The sequence below is a fragment of the Pelophylax lessonae genome, assembly GCF_965119305.1.
Source record: "Pelophylax lessonae genome assembly, chromosome: 8".
NCBI lineage: Eukaryota > Metazoa > Chordata > Amphibia > Anura > Ranidae > Pelophylax > Pelophylax lessonae.
Window position 1 is genome coordinate 14,906,748 of NC_138775.1, and position 23,563 is coordinate 14,930,310.

The following is a 23,563-nucleotide window of genomic DNA, read 5'->3' on the forward strand; positions in this document are numbered from 1 at the left end:
GACACGCCGTACGCGTTTCGTAATCAATACGTCATCGGCAGCGTCGCTACACCTCCGCTGTAGTCCCTTATAACTACATGCGGTAGCTAGGCAACAGATTGTAAACAGGTCGGTAGGCAGTGACGTAGCCCGGAAGAAGACTCCGGGTTATGAACTACAATAGTATGGCGGATGTCTTGATTGTATAAATGGGCTGTATGTCTGCAATAGCGCCAAAGCAATATATTAAATAGCTAAATGCCTATATATTAACCCGAACCTGTTTGGAAGATCAAGGAATGTAATATATTATATCTCCCGCTACTCGCATGTAGGTAATCTGGGAGGAGACATATATGATATAAATTCTAAACGATAAATGTATCATTTAAATACTAAAAACATGTAAACTTTAATCAGAAGACAGATTAAAACAAACTTATGAAGAAAAGGGGAATATATAAAATTGCGCGGTCGTGCGAAGCTGTACCCAAATAAAATTGATGCCCCTTTTTTCCTACAAATAGAGCTTTCTTTTGGTGGTATTTGATCACCTGTGCGATTTTTATTTATTGCCCTATAAACAAAAAAGAGCGACAATTCTGAAAAAAATAAACAATATTTTTCACATCCTGCTTTATAGCATTCCCAATAAAAAACAATTTAAAATCAAATTGTTTCATCATTTTAGGCCAATTTGTATTCTGCTACATATTTTTGGTACAAAAAAAAAAAAAAATTGCAATAAGCGGATTTTGATTGGTTTGCGCAAAAGTTATCGCGTCTACAAACTAGGGAAAGTTTATGTTAGTTTTATTTTATTTATTCTTTACTAGTAATGGCGGTGATCAGCGATTTTTAGCGGGATTGCGACATTGCAGTGGACAGATCGGACCCCCTGACTGACATTTTTGACACTTTTGGGGGGACCAGTGACATTACTACAGTAATCAGTGCTAAAAATATGCACTGTTACTGTAATAATGACACTGGCAAGGAAGAGGTTAACATTGTGGGTGATCAAGGGGTTAAATGTGTACCTAGGGGCATGTTTATAACTGGGGGGGGCGTGGCTTGTGAAATGACCATAGAGGCATGTGTTCCTATATAGAAGGATCACAGGCGCTCTGTGATCATTCCAGGGAGAAGAACGGTCAGCTGTGTTTAAAACAGCTGACCGTCCTCTCTCAGCGGGAAACAATCGCGGGTGTCAGGGGGTATCGGAGCCACCTGCCCTGTACATCGGCTTCCCGCTCCCAGCGGCACGCGCTCGCCCGCTAGCTGCAGACACGCGACGGACGTATACCTACGGCGGTTTGCGCAGGAGCGTAAAGTGGTTAAGGCCTGGTTCACACTGTAGCGATGTCAGACATTGCATGTGATTTGCACCGCACTGCTCTGCAAATCACATTGCAATGCCTGTGCAATGCAATTTCAGCAATACGGGTTGGCTGTATGGCTGAATTTGCATCGCATTTGGACCAAAGTCGCACAGGACCCTTTTTTTTGGTCCGCACCAGAATCGGAATTGCATGGGTGTTCACACCTATGTGCAGTGGCGGCCGGTCTGTAGAGGGCGCAGCCGCCCCCCCAATCTGTGGGAAAAAAAAAAAGATTGAAAAAAAAAAATTCAATTTCAGCCCACTAGGGGCGCTGGACCTATTGGTTGCTACGGGGGGGGGGGGGTTTCACCCCACATGGGGCGGGCAGAGGCGCCAATTGGCGGCCTTCTGGGGGTCATCGGGGGGCAGAGCAATGCGCCCCGACACTTCCCACATTAGAGATGTCCTGGCTGTGATTGGTCCAGACTCCAGCCTAGACCAATCACACAGGAGGACATCCCGGGTTACGTGAAGCGTGGGGGCGGTGCGTGCGTCAGTCACTCACCTTCCCGGCGTTACGTCCTCACCTTCCCGCCCGCCGGCGCCGTCAGACCAGAGAGAGTCGGCGGGCGAGAGAAGAAGAGGGAGTCGTTTGTCTCGGTCGGAGTGTTCTTCTCGTCTGACTCGTCCAACTCAGAGGAAGCAGCACGCAGGTCACCGTGAGTGAGATAAGTGATGCCTCGGGGGGGGCCCCGGCCCACACACTGTCTGCTTTGAAGGGGGCACACACGCACGCTGGTCTCTGCACTGATGGGGGTGGGGAACGGTGGGCACGGTCACTCACTCACTGCAAATTGATGATGGGGGCAGACAAGCTGGTCACTGCAAATTGATGATGGGGGCAGACAAGCTGGTCACTGCATTGATGATGGGGGCAGACAAGCTGGTCACTGCATTGATGATGGGGGCAGACAAGCTGGTCACTGCATTTAAGATGGGGGCACGGCAAGCTGGTCACTGCATTGATGGGGGCACGGCAAGCTGGTCACTGCATTGATGGGGGCACGGCAAGCTGGTCACTGCATTGATGGGGGCAAGGCAAGCTGGTCACTGCATTATTGGGGGCACAGCGTTTTTTGCCGCAAATTTTTCTTTTTGCGCCCCCCCAAAAATTTTGAGCACCAGCCGCCACTGCCTATGCGATCCGATTCATGTCCAAACTGACAGTTGAGGCCATTGGGAAGAAGCAACGTATGACGTCGCTCCGGTCCTCCAAGGCCCAAGCAGGAAGTCGAGTGAGGGCAGGATGGCCCCCACTCGGACCATAGAGTCGAGTAGGGGGGCCATCCTGCCCTCACTCGACTTCCTGCTTGGGACATGGATGGACCAGATAGTTTTCCTCGCTACCAACGGCTCCGGTAAGCAGGAAAGATGACCGTAAAGCAGCGGGGGGGGGGGGGGGGCACCTCTCCCACCACCCATAAAAAGTGATCCCACGGCGAATCTGCCGCTGGGACCACTTTTATGTGAAAGAGGACCGCCCGCCCTGTAAGAAAATACTGGGGTCATGGTAGCTCTCTGCTGCCATAACATCAGTATTTAGGGGCAAAATAACTACAGAAAACTGCGGCGGGCGGTCTGGAAGTGGTTAAGTGTTTAATTTGTGTTTTTTTATTTTTTATATCAGTATGGAGTTTACCTTTAAGGTTACTCTGCCTTAAACAATGGTTCTGCTGTCACCGTGATTTGGGATTTTCGGGTGATCTCTACAGATAAAATTACAGTGTGCGGCGGTGCGCTGTGGAGGCAGGTTTAAGAGCCGCGTGTAATTGGGATGATGTGTAATAATTATATGCAAATCAGGCTCCGTTCTTTATACAGCGATAACCGGCAGTATCTGGGTACCGAAAGGTTTAATTATTGCCATTTCAGTAATAATTTATACAGAGATGTGCTGATCTGCAACACCGAGAGGGCAGCTTATGAATTACCACTGAAAACACAAAAAGTAGTCCGGCGCTAAATTACCAGGACCTGCACCCCCTTCATAATGGGGGACATTTGGCCTACGGGGGGTCATAGAGCATAGAGATCGACTGATCATCGGCAAAGCCGACATATCGAGGGCCGATATGCACTTTCCCCGATATATCGGAATCGGCCCAGGAGGTTACCGATATTGCCGATATCTCGGAAAGTGCTGTACCGGAATAATGCCTGCAGCTAGAGGCATCACCCCGGTACCGGCGTCCATAGCCGACAGTCGGCTGTCTTGTAATGACAATCGATGCGGCTGAGACTCCCCCCCCCCCCCGCCCCCGCCCGGGTCTCCCGTCTCTCCCGCAGGAGAGGGAGAAAGGCAGGCGGCTGATGTAAACAAAGCCGTCTGTCATTCTCCCTGATGTAAGTACAGTGACTATACAATCCTGCTATGTAGGATCGTATGTCTCTGTGTTTATATCACAAGCCACGCCCCCCCACAGTTAGAAACACGCCCCTAGGGATACATTTAACCCACTGATCACCAATAAAGTTAACCCCTTCCCTGCCAGTGTCATTTTTACAGTAACAGTGCATATTTATAGCACTGATTACTGTAGTAATGTCACTGGTCCTCCCAAAAGTGTCAAAAATGTCAGTCAGGGGTCCGATCTGTCCGCCGCAATGTCGCAGTCCCGCAAAAAAAAAAAAAAAAATCGCAGATCGCCGCCATACTAGTTAAAAAAAAAAAAAACAATAAAAATGACATAGTAGTTAGTAAATGCAAAAACTTTTGCGCAAACCAATCAAAATACGCTTATTGTGATTTTTTTTAACAAAATATGTAGCAGGAAACAAATTGCGTTAAAATGTTAAAAATTTTGATTTTTACATTTTTTTTTTTTGAGAATTTCATATATTTCATATAAAAAAATGTGAAAAATATTGTTATTTTTTTTAAATTGTCGCTCTTTTTTCGTTTATAGCACAGGTGATCAAATACCACCAAAAGAAAGCTCTATTTGTGGGAAAAAAAGGACATCAATTTCATTTGGGTACAGCGTCGCACGACCGTGCAATTGTCCGTATAATTCACACAGTGCCGAATCGCAAAATAGGGCCTGGTCTTTGAGCAGCCAAATCCTCTGGGGCTTAAGTGGTTAAATGTACAAAAGTATCGGCCAATATTGGCAGATACCGATATGCATTGACCAAAATATCGGTATCGGCAACGAAAAACCGATATCAGTCAATTACTAATACAGCAGCTATGGGGGAATGGGGCCCCAGGATGGGTGCTCAATAAGTAAAGTCAATAATAACCACATGTAAGGGCTGAATGAACCCAACGGGCGATGACTGCAACAGTTCTCATAAATGGTGCAACACTCTTTTTGTAGATATGGTATAAAAAAGTTTATTACCGGCTTATATACTGCGGCAGGCTGGCTTGGCTGCGTGAATTGCCGTACCTGTACGGCGATCCGCAGGAGCAATTAGCCAGTGGGGAAGCTGATTCAGATATCATTATTTTCTGCCGGCGATTCCCTGTCATGTAAAAAAGAATCACAGCAGCTGTTCAGCCGCTTGATTGTTTTTACAGGCGGCGGGAGGGGGCAACCCTCCCCCACTCTCTGGTGCTTTTACCGGCTCGCCTGTGTGATCGAGGACCCGGAGAATGAATCGTCCATCGGCGGACGTTTGCCACGGAGCTGACCGAGGACCAGATGACCTTCAGGGGCCAGGCGCGACGTTATGACGTCACGTCCGGCCTCGGCAGATCTAAACACTGCCGTTTCCTCGTCTGGGAAACAGAGATTTTTTTTGTTTTTTTTTAATCTCAGGCTTTCCAGCCTAGAGCAGAGATGTGGGGACTTATAGACCCCAGATCTCGCTGTAAAGAGGACCTGTCATGCCCTATTCCTATTACAAGGGATGTTTACATTCCTTGTACTGGGAATAAAAGTAATCGAAAAAAAAAATGTAAAGGGAAAGTGTTAAAATATAAAAATAAAAGTAAAATAAACAATAAAAAAAAACATTTAAAATGCCCCTGTCCCGGCGTGCTTGCACGCTGAAGCGAACGCATATGTACGTCGTGCCCGCATATGTAAACGACGTTCGAAACACACATGTGAGGTATCGCCATAAACGTTAGACTGAGAGCAATAATTCTAGCCCACGACCTCCTCTGTAACTCTAAACTGGTAACCTCTAGCATTTTTTAAAGTGTCGCCTATGGAGATTTTTAAGTGCTTTTTTTAAGTTTGGCACCATTCCCCGAATGTGCGCAATTTTAAAGCGTGACATGTTGGGTATCTATTTATTCGGCAGAACATACAAAAAAATCAGGCTAACTTTAGTGTTTTGTTTTTTTTATTCACTAAACTTTTTTTTTTTTTTAAATGCGTTTGAAAAATTGTTGCGCAAATACCGTGTGATATAAAAATTTGCAATGACCACCATTTTATTTCCATGGGTCTCTGCTAAAAAAAAAACATATATAATGTTTGGGGGTTCGGAGTAATTTTCTAGCAAAAAAATGATGATTCTTACATGTAGAACAGGGTGGCAAGGCGGTGTAGTGGTTAACACTTTCGCCTAGGAGCAAAAGAGTCACTGGTTTGAATCCCAACCACAGCACTACCTGCCTGGAGTTTGCATGTTCTGCCTGCATGGATTTCCTCTGGGTACTCCAGTTTCCTCCCACCCACCAAAGTTACATGCTGGTAGGTAAATTGGCCCTAGTATTGGTATGTATGAATATGAGTTAGGGACCTTAAATTGTAAGCTCCTTGAGGGTAGAGACTGATGTACAAATGTATATGTGAAGCACTTGGTAAATTGACAGTGCTTGAAATAAATAAAAATAAATGTAGGAGAGAAGTGTCCAAATTGACTTGGGTAGCAAGTGGTTAAACTAGACGTAAACCCAATCACTAAAATGTCATATATATATATATATATATATATATATATATATATATATATTTTAACCACTTTACGACCAGCGACGTAGACCTACGTCGGCTGGTTTTGCGTGGTTATACTGGGGTGATGCCTCTAGCTAGAGGCATCATCCCAGTACCGTTTTTAAGAGCCGGCGGTCGGCTTTCCGGCGGTAATGACCGATGCGGCTCGGGAGCCGCTCGATCGTTACCCCGGCGAGCGGGAGGGGACGCCCCCCCTCCCGCCGCCCTCTGCGGCTTTGCCCGGGTCTCCCGTCCCACCGGAAGCAGATTCGATCTGGTCTCCGATAACGTAACCCGGAGGCGGCGTCCATGACGTCACGTCCGGGTTACTCTGCTGCTAAAGGCGGCAGATTTAAAAAGTGACAGTATTCAAAAATGCAGTTTTCGTCGTTTTGAATACATTGAAGTGCAGTGGAGGGGTTTGGGGTCTTTTAGACCCTCGATCCCTCCATAAAGAGTACCTGTCACTGCCTATTACTGTCACAAGGGATGTTTACATTGCTTGTGACAGAAATAAAAGTGATCAGATTTTTTTTTTTTTTAAAACCTGTGTTAAAATTAAAAAAAAAAAAATAAATAGGAAAAAAAAAAATTTAGACGCCCCCGTCGCCGTTAGCTCGCACATAAAAGAAAATGTATATGGAAGTCGCGCCGCAAATTAAATCGCTGTTCAAACCACACATGTGAGGTATCGCCACAATCGCCAGAGAGTGAGCAATAATTTTAAAAAAAGAGCTACACTCTAACTCTAAACTGGTAACCGTTAAAAAATTTAAAAGCGGCGCCTATGGAGATTTTTATTGACCGTAGTTTGTCGCCATTCCGCGGGTATGCGCAATTTTAAGACGTAACATGTTAGGTATCTATTTACTCGGCGTGACATCATCTTTCACAATATACAAAACAAATGGGCTAACTTTACTGTTTAGTTTTTTTTAAATGCAGTGAAATGTGATTTTTTGTAATTTTTCCCAAAAAAATGGCGTTTGAAAAACCACTGCGCAAATACCGCATGACAAAAAATATTGCAATGACCGCCATTTTAATCTCCAGAGTCTTTGCTAAAAAAAAATATATATATATAATGTTTGGGGTTTTTAAGTAGTTTTCTAGCAAAAAATACTGATTTAAACTTGTAAACAAAAAGTGTCAAAAATAGGCTTGGTGGTAAAGTGGTTAAAGGGTAACTCCACTTTCCTGCAAAACGGTATAGCACTTACAATTGCTACACAAGTTGTAATCACAGCTCCCAACTGTCCCTGATTTCGAGGGACTGTCTCTGATTTGGAACCAAGTCCCTCTGTCCCTCGTTTTGGTCCGATCTATATAGTTATATATAAAATGCACTATTTATCTATCAGAAAGTGTTTCCCAGTGCTAAACCTTTCATCCAATTTCTAAATTGCTGCATTTGTAAATTTCAAAATCTAGTATAAAGGAATAATAGTAGTTAAAAAAAAAAAAAGTACTTGTGGGTTTTACTAAACATTATTATTTTTTTTGCATAATCCTCCTACCACTTCTCGATTGGAAGGTTTTACCCCCTTAATAACCAGGCCATTTTTTGTAATATGGCACTGCGTTACCTTAAAGAGGAAGTAAACCCTTTTTGTTGACATTTACCTATAGGTAAGCCTACATTAAGGCTTACCTATAGGTGCTACAAATATCTCCTAAACTTGCACCGTTTAGGAGATATTTACATTGCATGCAGCCGATGACGTCATCGGCGCATGCGCTCTGAAGCAACGGCCACCCGTGCAGTTCCTTCAGATCCCAGTGCCGTGTACGGCGGCTGCCGTGCGCATGCGCGGGAGTGATGTAATCGCGCCCCCGGCCAATCAGATGGTCGGAGGACGCGCTCCAGGAAGCAGGACGGCCGGACATGTTAGCCGTCCTGTCGGCACTGAGGGGGCTTCGTTTTTGGGTAAGTACTTCATAATGAGCTAGTATGCGATGCATACTAGCTCACTATGCCTTTCTCTTTACAGGTTTTTTTTTTTTTTTTTTTCACAGGTTTACTTCCTCTTTAAATGACAATTGGGTGGTCGTGCGACGCTGTACCCAAATAAAATGTATGTCTTTTTTTTTTTTTGCACAACTAGAGCTTTCTTTTGGTGGTATTTGATCACCTTTGTTCTCTTAAAATTCTAATTTTCATTGATCACCCAGAGGAGTTCATTTTTTTTTTCAGCAAAACTGTATTTATTCTATAACATGCCTTCATACTTATAATTTCATAGTTGGTAAGGTTGAATAAAGACAACAGTCAATCTAGTTGATTTTCTACTCGAAGATCCTTGTTTAGGCACTTCCTGTTCTAAGGTGACAACGCTCTAACCCTGTCTTCCTTTTGCATACCTCCCAGCGGTCCCTGATTCACCGGGATCATCCTGGAATTTGTTCTATGTCCCAGGGTCCCAGCGAATCAGGGCTGAGTCCCGAAAGAACCGCGGCTTGTGCTACACTGTCTTTGCATGGCAGCCGGCATCTCTCCCTGCCTGCCCCTGACACACAGACAGCGCAGAGGAGAGTGAGCTGAACCCGCTATTCCTCCTCCTGTGTTTTCCTGTCCACAGAGGAGGAGGCAGGGAGCAGCACACCACTCAGCCTGAACGCGGCTATCTGAGGTCTGTGATGATTTCTATCTACACTAAACTTGCCAGGGAGAGAGGCATGGGGAAGAGGGTGAGGCGGGAAAGGATGGAGCCGGGATGAGATCAGGGTGAAGGATGGATCCCGGATGGGGTCAGGGGGAAGGATGGAGTCGGGATGGGATCAGGGGGAAGGATGGAGCCGGAATGGGATCAGGGGAATGGATACAGTTGGCATGAGATCAGGGGATGGATAGAGTTGTGATTGAATCAAGGTATGCATGGAGCCTGGATTGAATCAGGGGAAAGATGGAGCTGGGATGGGATCAGGGGGGAATGGATTGAAACGGGATGGGATTAGGGGGATGGATAGAGTTGGAATGGGATTAGGGGAAGGATGGAGCTGGGATGGGATCAGGGAATGGATAGAGTTGGGATGGGATCAGGGGGAATGGATGGAGCCGGAATGGGATCGGGGCAATGGATAGTGCTGGAATGGGATCAGGGGACTAGATGGAGTTAGGATGGGATCAGGGGAATGGGTGGAGCTGAGAGGGGATTGGAGGAATGGATGGAGCCTGGATGAAATTGGCAGAATGGATGGAGACGGGATGAGATTGGGGTGGTGGATGGAGCTGGGATGGAGTAAGTTGGAGTTGAGATGGGAACAGGGGAATAGATGGAGCCTGGGTCGGGATTGGGGGAATGGATGGAGCCAGAATGGGATCGGAGGAATGGATGGAGCAGGGATGGGATCAGGGGAAAGGATGGAACTGGGATGGGGGGATTGGGGGGAATGGATGGAGCTGGGATGGGATCGGAGGAATGGATGGAGCCGGGGAAGAATTGGGGAAATGGATAGAGCTGGGATGGGATCAGGGGAATGGATGGAGCCAGGATGGGATAGGGGGAATGGATGGAGCCGGAATGGGTTCAGGGGAATAGATGGAGCTGGGAGGGATGGGATCAGGGGAAATTATGGAGCTGGGATGAGACTGGGGGAATGGATGGAGCTGGAATGGGATCAGGGGAAAAGATGGAGGGGGGATGGGATCAGGGAAATGGATGGAGCTGGAATGGGATCAGGGGAATGGATGAAGCCAGAATGGGATCGGGGGAATGGATGGAGCTGGGATGGGATCGGGGAAATAGATAGAGCTGGGATGAAAATGGGGGAATAGGTTTTGTTTAACCACATCCCTTAAGCCTCTCCCACTGCTAAGTGCTTGGCCACGCCCACATTTTACAGCGCACCGCAGGTTTTGCCCCTCCTCCAGTGTCCCTCATTCTGAAGTTCAAATGGTGGGAGGTATGCGATTGCTTTCCTGCATTGTCATTTTGTCAGATTGGCTTTTAGTGACGACTATAAGCAACCATGCTGACTCTTATTGCATGGCCATTCTCAGATGTGGTCACCATCAGAAAGTGAGCCTTGAGCAATGGCACGCAGAAACACGCGTGTGTAGGTAGAAAGTGACTACAATAAAGCTGGAGGAGATCTGCAGCACTGAGTTGGGAAAAGAATGGAAAAAGATATAAAAATATTTTTTTACAAGAACAAAAATATGGGAATTGAGAGTATTTTCCAGTAAAAAGTTTGCCTTTTTCTTTGTGTCTTGCAGCTGTAATGACGTCCACTTGGTGGCTGCTACTTCTAGGAACTGCTTTGTCACACATGACGGTGGCACAGGAGCAGCCTTTGCCTGACGATGAAGACTCGTTTCCTGATGATGGCGATCTTAGTAGTACCCTGAAGAAGACACACGGGGCGCTAATCCGCAGTATTCTCCGCAGGATTGAAGAGGAACAGACTGAGAAAGGTGAGCAAAGCTTTGTTTACATGGCTATGGGCAGGCTTTCTTTATAAAGTCCAATACACAAAGTATTTGGGAAGGGGGGGGGGGGGTGCCATTTTTTTAATTATCATAAAGATTTATATAGGCTATCCCTGCTGATTTCTCTTTTGAAAATGCTAGGGTTCTATCTTTGCTTGCTGAATACTCATTTTCGGTCGGTGACCCAAAAGATTAACGCGAGAGATAGCCATGAAAATAACATTTCTTTATAGTCCATAAAAAGACACGGTTCAATAAAGTTCCATAGGGTAAATAGCACCACCTGCAGGAGGGATAGACACTCCCTCAATGCAAAATGGATTTTGTAGTATGTGTAACGGATCAACTGGCACCCTGACTGGGTACCTCCATTGACGGATCCTCCTAATGCTTCCCGAGGGCTCCAAGCACTCCACCAGACACCGTAACCACCTCAGACCCCACGAACCGCCGCAGCATGGTTGGGGTCTCGCCGTCTCCTACCCACCCTGGACCTACGACAAGGCTCCAGGTTCCAGTGGGGGAACCTTTCTTTTCCCAGAGGTGAAGCATGAAAAAGCTTGTGATTATTCAATGGAGTATGAAGAGCATAGCAATCCCTTGTAGCAGATCCCCCCCCAATAAGAGACAGGACTCTAGATTGAGGGTGAAGTAGAACTCTTTATTGAACAGTCACACAGAATTTATATACAGCATGGGCCTCCCCCTCCTGATCATATTACCACACACATGTGATGGGTTGCCTGATTACATTATCATATGCAGATGAAATTGTATACAGGAACAGAATATACCTGAACTAATTAGCTAGCCATCTGGACAGAACAATGTGAGGTCATTAACATTTAACAGTGGAACAGGCAGACTTAACACAATACACAAAAAATAGGGAAGGCCTGTCTGACATTGAAGGACATGGAAAAGAAGACAATGTGATTAGCTCTTTCAATGAACATGTTCAGAATCAAAACAGCTGACAAATATTACTGTCCCACTTGAAGCAATTCAAACCATTAAGTATCTGTCTTTCACTACCAGTGACCTACCAGTGACGGTGAACACCATCACAGTATGAAATCCCATTTTCTTGATCCTCCATTGAGGGACACAGAAACCAGTACAGTACCCAGTTTAGCTTAGTGTCCATTTCTTCTGTAGGCAGTACTATATACCAGGGCCAGGACAGGGGTGGGCAGAAGGGTTGGCTGCCCTGGGCACTGTGGTATCATGTGAGGGTGCGGGGGGCACGATAAGGAAATTTCAGGGGGGAATTTGGGGGGGCGGCAAGAGGTATAAATTGTTCTAGGAGGGGAAATTTGGCAGTCGTGCTGGGAGTGCTGATTTGGGGGGGGGGGGAGTTGTGTTGAGAGGAGGGACAAGGGAAGAGGACTTTTGCTAGGAGGGGGGATTTGGGGGGTTTGTGCTACATAAAGGAGGGGGAGGGTATTTGTGCTAGGAGGGGAAATTTTTGGGGGAGGGGGATTTGTGCTAGTAGGGATGTATGGGGGGCGCAGAAGGGAAAATCGGAGGGGGGGGGGGTTGTCCTAGGTTGAAGGATATGGGGGAGGGGGATTTGTGCTAGTAGAGATATATGGGGGACACATCATTTGTGCTAGAAGGGGAAATCAGGGGGGGGGGATCGTCTTAGGTTGAATGATATGGGGGGAGGGGATTTTGTGCTGGGAGGGGGGATTTGGAGTGGGGGGGGGGAGGATTTGTGCTTGAAGGGAAAATTTGAGGGGTAGAGAAGTTGTGCTAGGAAGAGGGAATTTCTTTTTTTTTTTTACTAGTAATGGCGGGGATCAGTGATTTTTAGCTGTCTGCATCATTGCGGTGGACAAATTGGACACCTGACAGACACTTTTGACACTTTTTTGGGGACCAATGCCACTAATACAGTGATTAGTGCTAAAAAAAATGCACTGTCAGTGCACTAATGACACTGGCAGGGAAGGGGTTAACACCAGGGGCAATCAAAGGGTTAAGTGTGCTCCTAGGGAGTGCTTTCTAACTGTGTGTGTGGAGGGGGCTAACTAGAGGAAGACAGAGATCCATGTTCCTGCTTAGCAGAAACACAAGATCTCCATCTTTCTCTCTGACAGAATGGCGGTCTGCCTTGTATACATAGACAGACCGCTGTTCTGCCTCTCCTGTGAACGATCGGCGGGTCTTGGCGGACATCACATCTGTCAGACCCGCTGATTGGCTCCCGCTGTCTCCAATCACACTGAGAGTGGGCCGCCGGCGCTGTGTGTGTGCATGCTCCAGATCCTGTGCGCGAAATCACGTACACGTGCTGGAATTCGCGCAGGAGGGCCGCCCTGCCACAGTATATCAGCATGGGGGGGGGGGGGGGGTTCATAAGAGGTTAATACACTCAGAAAAAGGGATTTTATAGTAAGTATTAAAATAGGACTATAGGCATTTTTTTCATTTTGAAATAAAGCAAGGGAGGCTTTTCAGAGAGCTGTGGTGTGTGTGTCTAAGGATGCACACAGCCCGGCTCAGGAGCACACCTGCATGAGTGCCCTCATAGCACAGGGCTTGCTATGTGGGCACTCGGAAGAATAAGCAGTGGACAGCACTGGATGGGGACCAGTGAAGAAGAGGTAAGGGACCGCTCTGTGCAATACCACTGCACAGAGCGGGTACATTTTATATCTTTTTTATTTAAGCAAAAAATAAATAAAAAATTGTGACTTACCACCACTTGTGACTTAACCACTTCATATGACATGCTTGGGTTCAGGTAATTATTTGCAGCTGCAGGCATCATCCCGGTATCAAACTTTTTAGCTGGTGATGGATCTTTATGTAGAAGTGTTTGGAGTGATTATAGAGCCACCTGATCCCTTCTACAGGTGGCAGAATTTTAAAGCGAGACATGTTTGATATCTATTTATATTGTGTCTGCATTTGAAAAACTGCTGTGCAAATACAGCATGACAGAAAAAAATTGCAACACCCATCATTTTGTTCTCTAGGGTCTCTGTAGAAAAAAAAAATGTAATTAATTAATTAATTAAATAAAAAAACATAAAAAAATGTAATTAATTAATTAAATAAAAAAATTATATATATATGTGTGTGTGTGTGTATATACAGTGGGTACGGAAAGTATTCAGACCCCCTTAAATTTTTCACTCTTTGTTATATTGCAGCCATTTGCTAAAATCATTTAGGTTCATTCTTCTTCCTCATGAATGTACACATAGCACCCCATACTGACAGAAAAACACAGAATTGTTGACATTGTTGCAGATTTATTAAAAAAGAAAAACTGAAATATCACATGGTCCTAAGTATTCAGACCCTTTGCTGTGTCACTCATATATTTAACTCAGGTGCTTTCCATTTCTTCTGATCATCCTTGAGATGGTTCTACACCTTCATTTGAGTCCAGCTGTGTTTGATTATACTGATTGGACTTGATTAGGAAAGCCACACACCTGTCTATATAAGACCTTCCAGATCACAATGCATGTCAGAGCAAATGAGAATCATGAGGTCAAAGGAACTGCCTGAAGAGCTCAGAGACAGAATTGTGGCAAGGCACAGATCTGTATATTAAAAAAGAATAGCGCGCAAATGCAAAAGAAATAACTACCAAATATGAAGACAATCCATAAATAAAAATGGGGGTTTGGTCCCACCATATGGCCATATCGTGCTCAAGCCCACTACTGCGTCAAAGTACCCCATTATCAGTGGGTCCTACACTATCCATGAAAAAGAGATGAATCCAGCCTTTCTAACCCTTGGAGACAATACTCCTTGCTGGGAAGGATGTGCAAATGCACTACAGGGGACTCCTCCTATATCCACCCGACGGTGGACACCGATTGAGTACAGGTGTGTGTGGGGGGGTGGGGAGGGTTGCTCAACCTCGATAGTCTGGTCAGACCGAGTACATAATAAACAGGCAAAAAATTTGGGGGAGCATACCCATGTATTTCTAAAGCTGCTGCAGCTATGAACCAAAAGACATGTATATTAAAAAAGAATAGCGCGCAAATGCAAAAGAAATAACTGAGGGTACTTTGACGCAGTAGTGGGCTTGAGCACGATATGGCCATATGGTGGGACCAAACCCCCATTTTTATTTATGGATTGTCTTCAAATTTGGTAGTTATTTCTTTTGCATTTGCGCGCTATTCTTTTTTAAGGCACAGATCTGGCCAAGGTTACAAAAAGATTTCTGCTGCACTTAAGGTTCCTAAGAGCACAGTGGCCTCCATAATCCTCAAATGGAAGACGTTTGGGACGACCAGAACCCTTCCTAGAGCTGGCCGTCCGGCCAAACTGAGCTATCGGGGGAGAAGAGCCTTGGTGAGAGAGGTAAAGAAGAACCCAAAGATCACTGTGGCTGAGCTCCAGAGATGCAGTCAGGAGATGGGAGAAAGTTGTAGAAAGTCAACCATCACTGCAGCCCTCCACCAGTCGGGGCTTTATGGCAGAGTGGCCCGACGGAAGCCTCTCCTCAGTGTAAGACACATGAAAGCCCGCATGGAGTTTGCTAAAAAACACCTGAAGGACTCCCAAGATGGTGAGAAATAAGATTCTCTGGTCTGATGAGACCAAAATAGAACTTTTTGGCCTTAATTCTAAGCGGTATGTGTGGAGAAAACCAGGCACTGCTCATCACCTGTCCAATACAGTCCCAACAGTGAAGCATGGTGGTGGCAGCATCATGCTGTGGGGGTGTTTTTCAGCTGCAGGGACAGGACGACTGGTTGCAATCGAGGGAAAGATGAATGCGGCCAAGTACAGGGATATCCTGGATAAAAACCTTCTCCAGAGTGCTCTGGACCTCAGACTGGGCCGAAGGTTTACCTTCCAACAAGACAATGACCCTAAGCACACAGCTAAAATAACGAAGGAGTGGCTTCACAACAACTCCGTGACTGTTCTTGAATGGCCCAGCCAGAGCCCTGACTTAAACCCAATTAAGCATCTCCGGAGAGACCTAAAAATGGCTGTCCACCAACGTTTACCATCCAACCTGACAGAACTGGAGAGGATCTGCAAGGAGGAATGGCAGAGGATCCCCAAATCCAGGTGTGAAAGACTTGTTGCATCTTTCCCAGAAAGACTCCTGGCTGTATTAGATCAAAAGGGGGCTTCTACTAAATACTGAGCAAAGGGTCTGAATACTTAGGACCATGTGATATTTCAGTTTTTCTTTTTTAATAAATCTGCAACAATGTCAACAATTCTGTGTTTTTCTGTCAGTATGGGGTGCTATGTGTACATTCATGAGGAAGAAGAATGAACCTAAATGATTTTAGCAAATGGCTGCAATATAACAAAGAGTGAAAAATTAAAGGGGGTCTGAATACATTCCGTACCCACTGTATATATATATATATATATATATACACACACACACACACACTATATATTACCAAAAGTATTGGGACGCCTGCCTTTACACACACATGAACTTTAATGGCATCCCAGTCTTAGTCCGTAGGGTTCAATATTGAGGTGGCCCACCCTTTGCAGCTATAACAGCTTCAACTCTTCTGGGAAGGCTGTCCACGAGGTTTAGGAGTGTGTCTATGGGAATGTTTGACCATTCTTCCAGAAGCGCATTCGTGAGGTTAGGCACTGATGTTGGATGAGAAGGCCTGGCTCACAGTCTCCGCTCCTATTCATCCCAAAGGTGTTCTGTTGGGTTGAGGTCAGGACTCTGTGCAGGCCAGTCAAGTTCCTCCACCCCAAACTCACTCATCCATGTCTTTATGGACCTTGCTTTGTGCACTGGTGCACAGTCATGTTGGAACAGGAAGGGGCCATCCCCAAACTGTTCCCATAAAGTTGAGGGGCAGGAAATCATCCAAAATGTCTTGGTCCCCTTCACTGGAAATAAAGGGCCAAGCCCAACCCCTGAAAAACAACCTTACACCATAATCCCCCCCTCCACCAAATGATTTGGACCAGTGCACAAAGCAAAGTCCATAAAGACATGGAGGAGTGAGTTTGGGGTGGAGGATCTTGACTGGCCTGCACAGTTGTCCTAACCTCAAACCAATAGAACACCTTTGGGATGAATTAGAGTGGACACCGCAAGCCAGGCCTTCCCATCCAACATCATTGCCTGACCTCACAAATGCGCTTCTGGAAGAATGGTCAAACATTCCCATAGACACTCCTAAACCTTGTGGAAGCTGTTATAGCTGCATAGGGTGGGCTAACTCAATATTGAACCCTACGGACTAAGACTGGGATGACACGTGGGTGTAAAGGTAGGCGTCCCAATACTTTTGGTGATACAGTGTATATATATATATATATATATATATATATGTATAATGTTTGGGGGTTATAAGTAATTTTCTAGCAAAAAAAAAAAATGCAGACTTTTACAAGTATGTGAGAATGGCCCAGTAGGCAGGTGGTTAATATCATAATATATAATGTCTACCTTGTTTAAATTATACATTATTTAATTTCTCCATCAATTGGGAATGTGCACCAGATCCATTGAATACAAAATATGAAAAATCAGTTGATCTAGATCTAGAAAGTACAAGTCAACTGTTTGTGTAAATCAGAGGTCTCCATACTATTCAAACAAAAGGCCAGTTTACTGTCCTTCAGACTTTAGGGGGGCTGGACTGTGGCCATTGGGAGTTGATAATGCCTAATGCTTGGTGGTCAGTGAGAGTAAACAAAATGCATAGCACCCTTGTGGTTAGGAGGAGGAATAGTGCCCCATCATTGGTGTCAGTGGAAGGAATAGTGTCCCAGCATTGGTGTCAGTGGAAGGAATAGTGCCCCATCATTAGTATCAGTGGGAGGAATAGTGCCCCATCATTGGTATCAGTGGGAGGAATAATGCCCCATCATTAGTATCAGTGGGAGGAATAGTGCCCCATCATTGGTGTCAGTGGAAGGAATAGTGTCCCATCATTGGTATCAGTGGGAGGAATAATGCCCCATCATTGGTGTCAGTGGAAGGAATAGTGTCCCATCATTGGTATCAGTGGAAGGAATAGTGTCCCCTTGTTGTTGTCAGTCAAAGCAATAGGGCTCCATTGTTGGTGTCAGTTGGAGAAATAGTGCCCCGTCATTGGTGTCAGTGGGAGTAATAGAATAGTGCCCCATTGTTGGTGTCATTGGGAGTAATAGTGCCCCATTGTTGGTGTCAGTTGGAACAATAGTTCCCCATCATTGGTGTTGGTGGAAGGAATAGTGCCCTATCATTGGTGTCAGTATATAAAATAGGGCCCCATCGATGGTGTCAATGGAAGAAATAGGGCCCCATCACTGGTGTCAGTGGGAGGAATAGTGCCCCATCACTGGTATCATTGGGAGGAACAATACCCCATTGTTAGAGTCAGAGGGAGGAATTATGCCCCACTATTGATGTCAGTTGGGGTGAATAGTGCCCCAAGGGCCAGATGGAGGCAAACAAAGGGCCACGGTTTGGAGATCAATGGTGTAAAGGATTTAGTAATTGTAATATTATACTGTTATGATACAATATATATACAGTACAGGGATTCCCAAACGATTGCCCTCCAGTTGTTCAGGAACTACAATTCCCATCATGCCTAGTCATGTATGTGAATGTCAGAGTTTTACGATGCCTCATGGGATGTGTAGTTCCACAACAGCTGCAGGGCCGTATAATATTATATAATATTATATTGTTATGATACAATATATAAATACAGTATAATGTATAATATTTTACAAGTTACCTGTTGTGCAAAGGATTCAGTAAATACAATATTGTACTGATTTGGCCTTCACCTTTGCAGACTCTGACTCGCCTGCTCTGGAATGGATCTCCAAGCGGCAGCACCCGGGGAAAAGGTTCCTGGAGGAGGTGGAGAAGAGACAACACCCAGGCAAACGGGAGGAAGGAGACTTGTATATGGAACTGCCCAAGAGGCAACATCCCGGAAGGAGATCCCTTTTCGGTGATCAGCTGCTCGATAATTCCAACCCTTCTTTAGGCCTCCTGACTGATATTTCCAAGAGGCAGCACCCAGGCAAACGCGGACTGGCCTACGCCAAGCGCCAACATCCAGGCAAAAGAAGTTGGGATGAGGAGGAAGATATGGATTTTGGAGACTTCCAAGAGGTAGACAAACGCCAACACCCAGGTAAGAGGTACGCGGAGCCAGAGAACTTTGACTACGTGCCGCCGTGTGAAGGACCCGACCCATTCAACTGCAGCAAAGGAAGTCTTTTGTTGGAGCTTCTAGACAATGTCAACAGGGGCCGACTGGAGGAAAAGCGGCAGCATCCCGGACGGAGGTCAACTTGGGAAGCAGAAGTCCCTGTAGCTCAGGAATGACTTGCCTCTACAGGTCCTCCAACCAGGCAAAGAAACACCTCCACTGATCCCTTCACTATTGGAAAACTGACACTTCCTTCGACCGTAGCTCCAAATGTACTATCCCGTGACTCTTCATAAATTTACTACCAACTCTGTGTCCACCAAAACACGCCAACATGTCTCACAGTGTTCTGGTGGAAGATGGTGTAACCCAACTCCAAAAAAATGTAACCCAAACCAGTCCGCCCCCCATCAGGGTCCAAATAGATATTGCTATTTAAAGTGCTGTTTCACTTTATTACCCATAAATATTTGTTTCTGGTTCCCTTTTAATGGTTTGAGGGTCTGGATCCATTTTCTTTTTTTTTTTTTTTTTTTGTGTCGAATTGTTTCACATCAGATCTTTAACAGATGTGCAATAAATGGTATTTGAACCTCTGAGCGCAATTTATAAATTCATGTTCATTCTGTTATTTATTAATATTTCCATGGAATTCTCTTTGATCTAAAAATGGGTCAATTGATTGCTGATCTAAGTTGATAGCCAGCCAATGGTATGTTTCCATTGATGCAATGTAAGTAAAGTTACAATTTCACTGTCGCACCCGATTTCCTGATTTTGTCATTTTTGCTCCATTTTTTTTTTACAGGTTTCCCCACTTAACCACTTAAGCCCCGGAAGATTTTACCCCCTTCCTGACCAGGGGTTTTTTTGCGATTTTTTACTGCGTGACTTTAACGGACAATTGCGCCGTCGTGCGACGCTGTACCTAAACGAATTTGACGTCCTTTTTTTTCCCACAAACAGAGCTTTCTTTTGGTGGTATTTGATCACTTCTGCGATTTTTTGATCATGCGCTATAAACAAAAAAGAGCGTAAATTTTGCAAAAATAACAATATTTTTCCCTTTTTTTTATATGAAATTCCCCCCAAAAAAATGTAAAAATCAAAATTTTTTAACATTTTCGGCCAATTTGTTTTATGCTACCTATGTTTGGTAAAAAAAATCACAATAAGTGTATTTTGATTGGTTTGCGTAAAAGTTATCGCGTTTACTAACAAAGGGAAAGATTTTTGTCATTTTTGGTGTAATGGCGGCGATCTGCAATTTTCTTTGCGGGACTGCGACATTGCGGCGGACAGATCGGACCCTTGACTGACATTTTTGACACTTTTAGGGTTACCAGTGACATTACTGCAGTAATCAGTGCTATACATATGCACTGTTACTGTAAAATTACACTGGCAGTGAAGGGGGTAACTGTATTGGAGAGGAAGGGGTTAAGTGTGTCCTAGGGGCGTGCTTCTAACTGTGATTGGCTGTGGCTACTACTGTAAAAACAGAGATCAATGGTCCTACATAGTAAAACCGTCTGATCTCCATTTTTACACAGGGGAGAATGACAGGCGGCTTGTTTACATTAGCCGTCTGCCTTTCTCTCTCTCTCTACCGACGATCGCAGTGTGACACTCACGGACTCCTCAGTGAACGAGCCAGGGCGGGTGCGCGCCTCAGCGGGTGCGCACTCGCCCGCTATTGGCTCACAAGCCGGTCACAGGCTAGTGACGTATATATACGTCACTTTGCCTGGCCGGGGCTGATCGCCGCAGTATATCTACTTGCGGCGGTCGGCAAGCGGTTAAGGTGTTTGTAAACCTCAGACATGAAATATGAACAAAGCATATCCCTCTATAGCAGTGATGGTGAACCTTGGCACCCCAGATGTTTCTGAACTACATTCCCCATGATGCTCCCCTACACTTCAGATTGCATGAGCATCATGGGAAATGTAGTTCCAAAACATCTGGGGTGCCAAGGTTCACCATCACTGCTCTATAGTGTGTACTTGTCTCAATTAGGAGCACTAAGGGTCATTTCTATCTGCTGCTTCCTTCCTCTGCTACCTGCATGAATCGCTTCTGACAAGTTTTCCTGACACCAAGAGCAAAAAGGTGACAGGGGAGGGACCTCCAGGTGATTGACAGCATCAGCTCTGCTCCTGTGTGCTGTGTGAAGGGGGGTGTGTCTCTTCCCTCCAATCAGCTCCCAGAACTCACCGCATGGAGCTCTGCAGAGTGTAATTTCATCTCTCCGTCCCTTTTTTCTGGAACTCTCAGACAAACTTTTAAACTCTGAATGGATGTAAAGAAGAGAAGGTTGCAGATGAACAGGTACAACTTATGTAGGAGGATTTGTTCAATCTCTATGTATCACGTGAGGATAGCCCCTTCACTGTGTATATGGAAGGGTTAACAACCACTTTAGGGCCAGTTCACACCATAGAAATGCAGTCCGGATGCGTTCCAAATGCATTTCTGCATGAGTATTTTTAAAGCATTCCAGTGCGTTTTTGATGCATTTTTTGTGCGTTTTTGATCCAGTCCAGTGCATTTTCCCCCCTCTTTGTTTTTTTTTTTTTTTTTTTAACCCTAAATAGGGTAATGTGTGTTCCAGTGCATTTTTGGTGCATTTCGGTGCGTTCCAGTGGGTTTTTAAAGCTATTTATAGCGTTCCAGTACTGTCCAGTGCAGGAAAAATGCAGCATGCGCACCAATGCTTGCAGTTCCAGTGCGTTCCAGTTGCATTTTCCCCCCTCTTTTTTTTTAACTCTAAATAGGAAAATGTGTGTTCCAGTGTATTTTTGGTGCTTTAGGTACATTTTGGTGCGTTCCAGTGCGTCTTTGATGCATTTTACAGCGTTCCAGTACAGTCCAGTGCAGGAAAAATGCAGCATGCGCACCAGTGCTTGCAGTTCCTGTGCGTTCCAGTTCCATTTTTCCCCCTCTTTTTTTTTAACCCCAAATAGGGAAATGTGTGTTCCAGTGCGTTGTTGGTACATTTAGGTGCGTTACGGTGCATTCCAGTGTGTTTTTGATGCGTTTTACAGCGTTCCAGTACAGTCCAGTGCAGGAAAAATGCAGCATGTGCACCAGTGCTTACAGTTCCAGTGCATTCCAGTTGCATTTTTCCCCCTCTTTTTTTAACCCTAAATAGGGAAATATGTGTTCCAGTGCGTTTTTGGTGCATTTAGGTGTGTTCCAGTGCGTTTCAGTGGGTTTTTGATGCAATTTACAGTGTTCCAGTACAGTCCAATGCAGGAAAAATGCAGCATGTGCACCAGTGCTTGCGGTTCCAGTTGCATTTTTCCCCCCTCATTTTGTTAACCCTAAATAGGGAAATGTGTGTTCCAGTGCGTTTAGGTAAGTTCCAGTGCGTCTGTGATGCATTTTACAGTGTTCCAGTACAGTTCAGTGCAGGAAAAAGGCAGCATGTGCACCAGTGCATTCCAGTTCTAGAAAAAAAAAAAGTACATACTGCATTTTTTCTGCACTGGACTGGAATGCTGTAAAACGCACCTAAATACACTAAAAACGTACTGGAACACACATGTCCCTATTTAAGGTTAAAGAGGAGTCCCCCCCCCCCCCCAGGAAAAAAATTAAAAGTCAGCAGCTACAAATCCTGTTACTGCTGACTTTTAAATATTAGAACTTTCCTGTCCAGGGATCCCGCAATGTCGGCACCCGAAGCCGTTTTTCGTATCGGCTCTCGGGTGCTGCCGCCGCCATTCAGGGTAAGGGAACCCAGCAGTGAAGCCTTTCGGCTTCACAGCTGGTTCCCTACTGCCCACGCGCTTTCTAATTGGCACGGCGGGGGAGGAAGAAGGAAGGAGGGGGGCCGAACTTCTGAGGGATGGCACCGCGCAGGGTGAGGGACAAGGGGTGGGAAGGAGGGTCGGTTGCCCTGGGCGCAATAGTTTATTGCAGGGATGGAGGGGGGCGACTTGACCCTAAACCTAGGGATGGGGGGGCGACTTGACCCTAAACCTAAGGGAAGGGGGGGCGCAGTTTGGCACCCTTGCCCTGGGCAAGCACTGGCGCAGCGGCGCTGTCTCCCAGAAGTGGGGAAGGGTACCTGTCAAAAACAGGTACCTGTTCCCCCCTCCTCCCTGAAAGGTGCCAAATGTGGCACCAGAGGGGGGGAGGGAGCATATAAGCGGAAATTCTGCTTTTGGGTGGAACTCCTGCTTTAGGAAAAAAGAGGGGGGGTGGGGTATGCACTGGACTGCATCAAAAACGCACTGGAACGCCTCAAAAACGCACGTGCAGAAAAGCATCCGGACTGCGTTTCTATAGTGTGAACTGGCCCTGAAACCAACCTGTCTGCAAAAATCCTCATTGTCAGGAGTCTGCCTTTGGCTTTTTTTTTTTGGTTTCCACCATCTTTTTTGATCTTTTCTAAGAACAAACAAAGAAAAACCCTTGAATGGGACTTTGAAGGGCATAACACTGAGATATATATATATATATATATATATATATATATATATATATATATATACGTATAATGTAAAAATCTCTAATTTTATTATACAAAAAATGGTAGAAAAAAAACAACACAATCACATATTAAAAAATGTAGCGACTATTAGGACATGACCCTGTTGGTTACACAGAGGTTCCCTACTGGACTGCAGAGACCCAACGCGTTTCAATGTATTTCAATTAATTTATCTTCTTCAGGGGTTTTTAAACAAAAAAACAAAGAAGGTATCTGAGATGAAAACATATATTAAAAGTAACAAC

At 45.3% G+C, this 23,563-nt stretch overlaps 1 protein-coding gene across 2 annotated transcripts in view; it reads left to right on the forward strand.

Annotated features, from left to right (window-relative positions):
- The window catches only part of TRH (thyrotropin releasing hormone), a 65,276-nt gene extending 45,681 nt beyond the window's left edge, over positions 1 to 19,595 (forward strand). Inside the window, exons 2-3 of one of the 2 annotated variants that reach the window (XM_082265471.1) lie at positions 10,470 to 10,667; positions 18,452 to 19,594. In XM_082265471.1, coding sequence (XP_082121597.1) covers positions 10,475 to 10,667; positions 18,452 to 18,993 — 735 coding nt within the window. In that variant the 5' untranslated portion in view covers positions 10,470 to 10,474 and the 3' untranslated portion in view covers positions 18,994 to 19,594. Of the gene's footprint in view, positions 1 to 10,469; positions 10,668 to 18,451 lie in introns of both variants that reach the window. The other variant, XM_082265472.1, reaches the window with a different exon arrangement.
- The last annotated feature ends 3,968 nt before the right edge of the window (positions 19,596 to 23,563 follow it).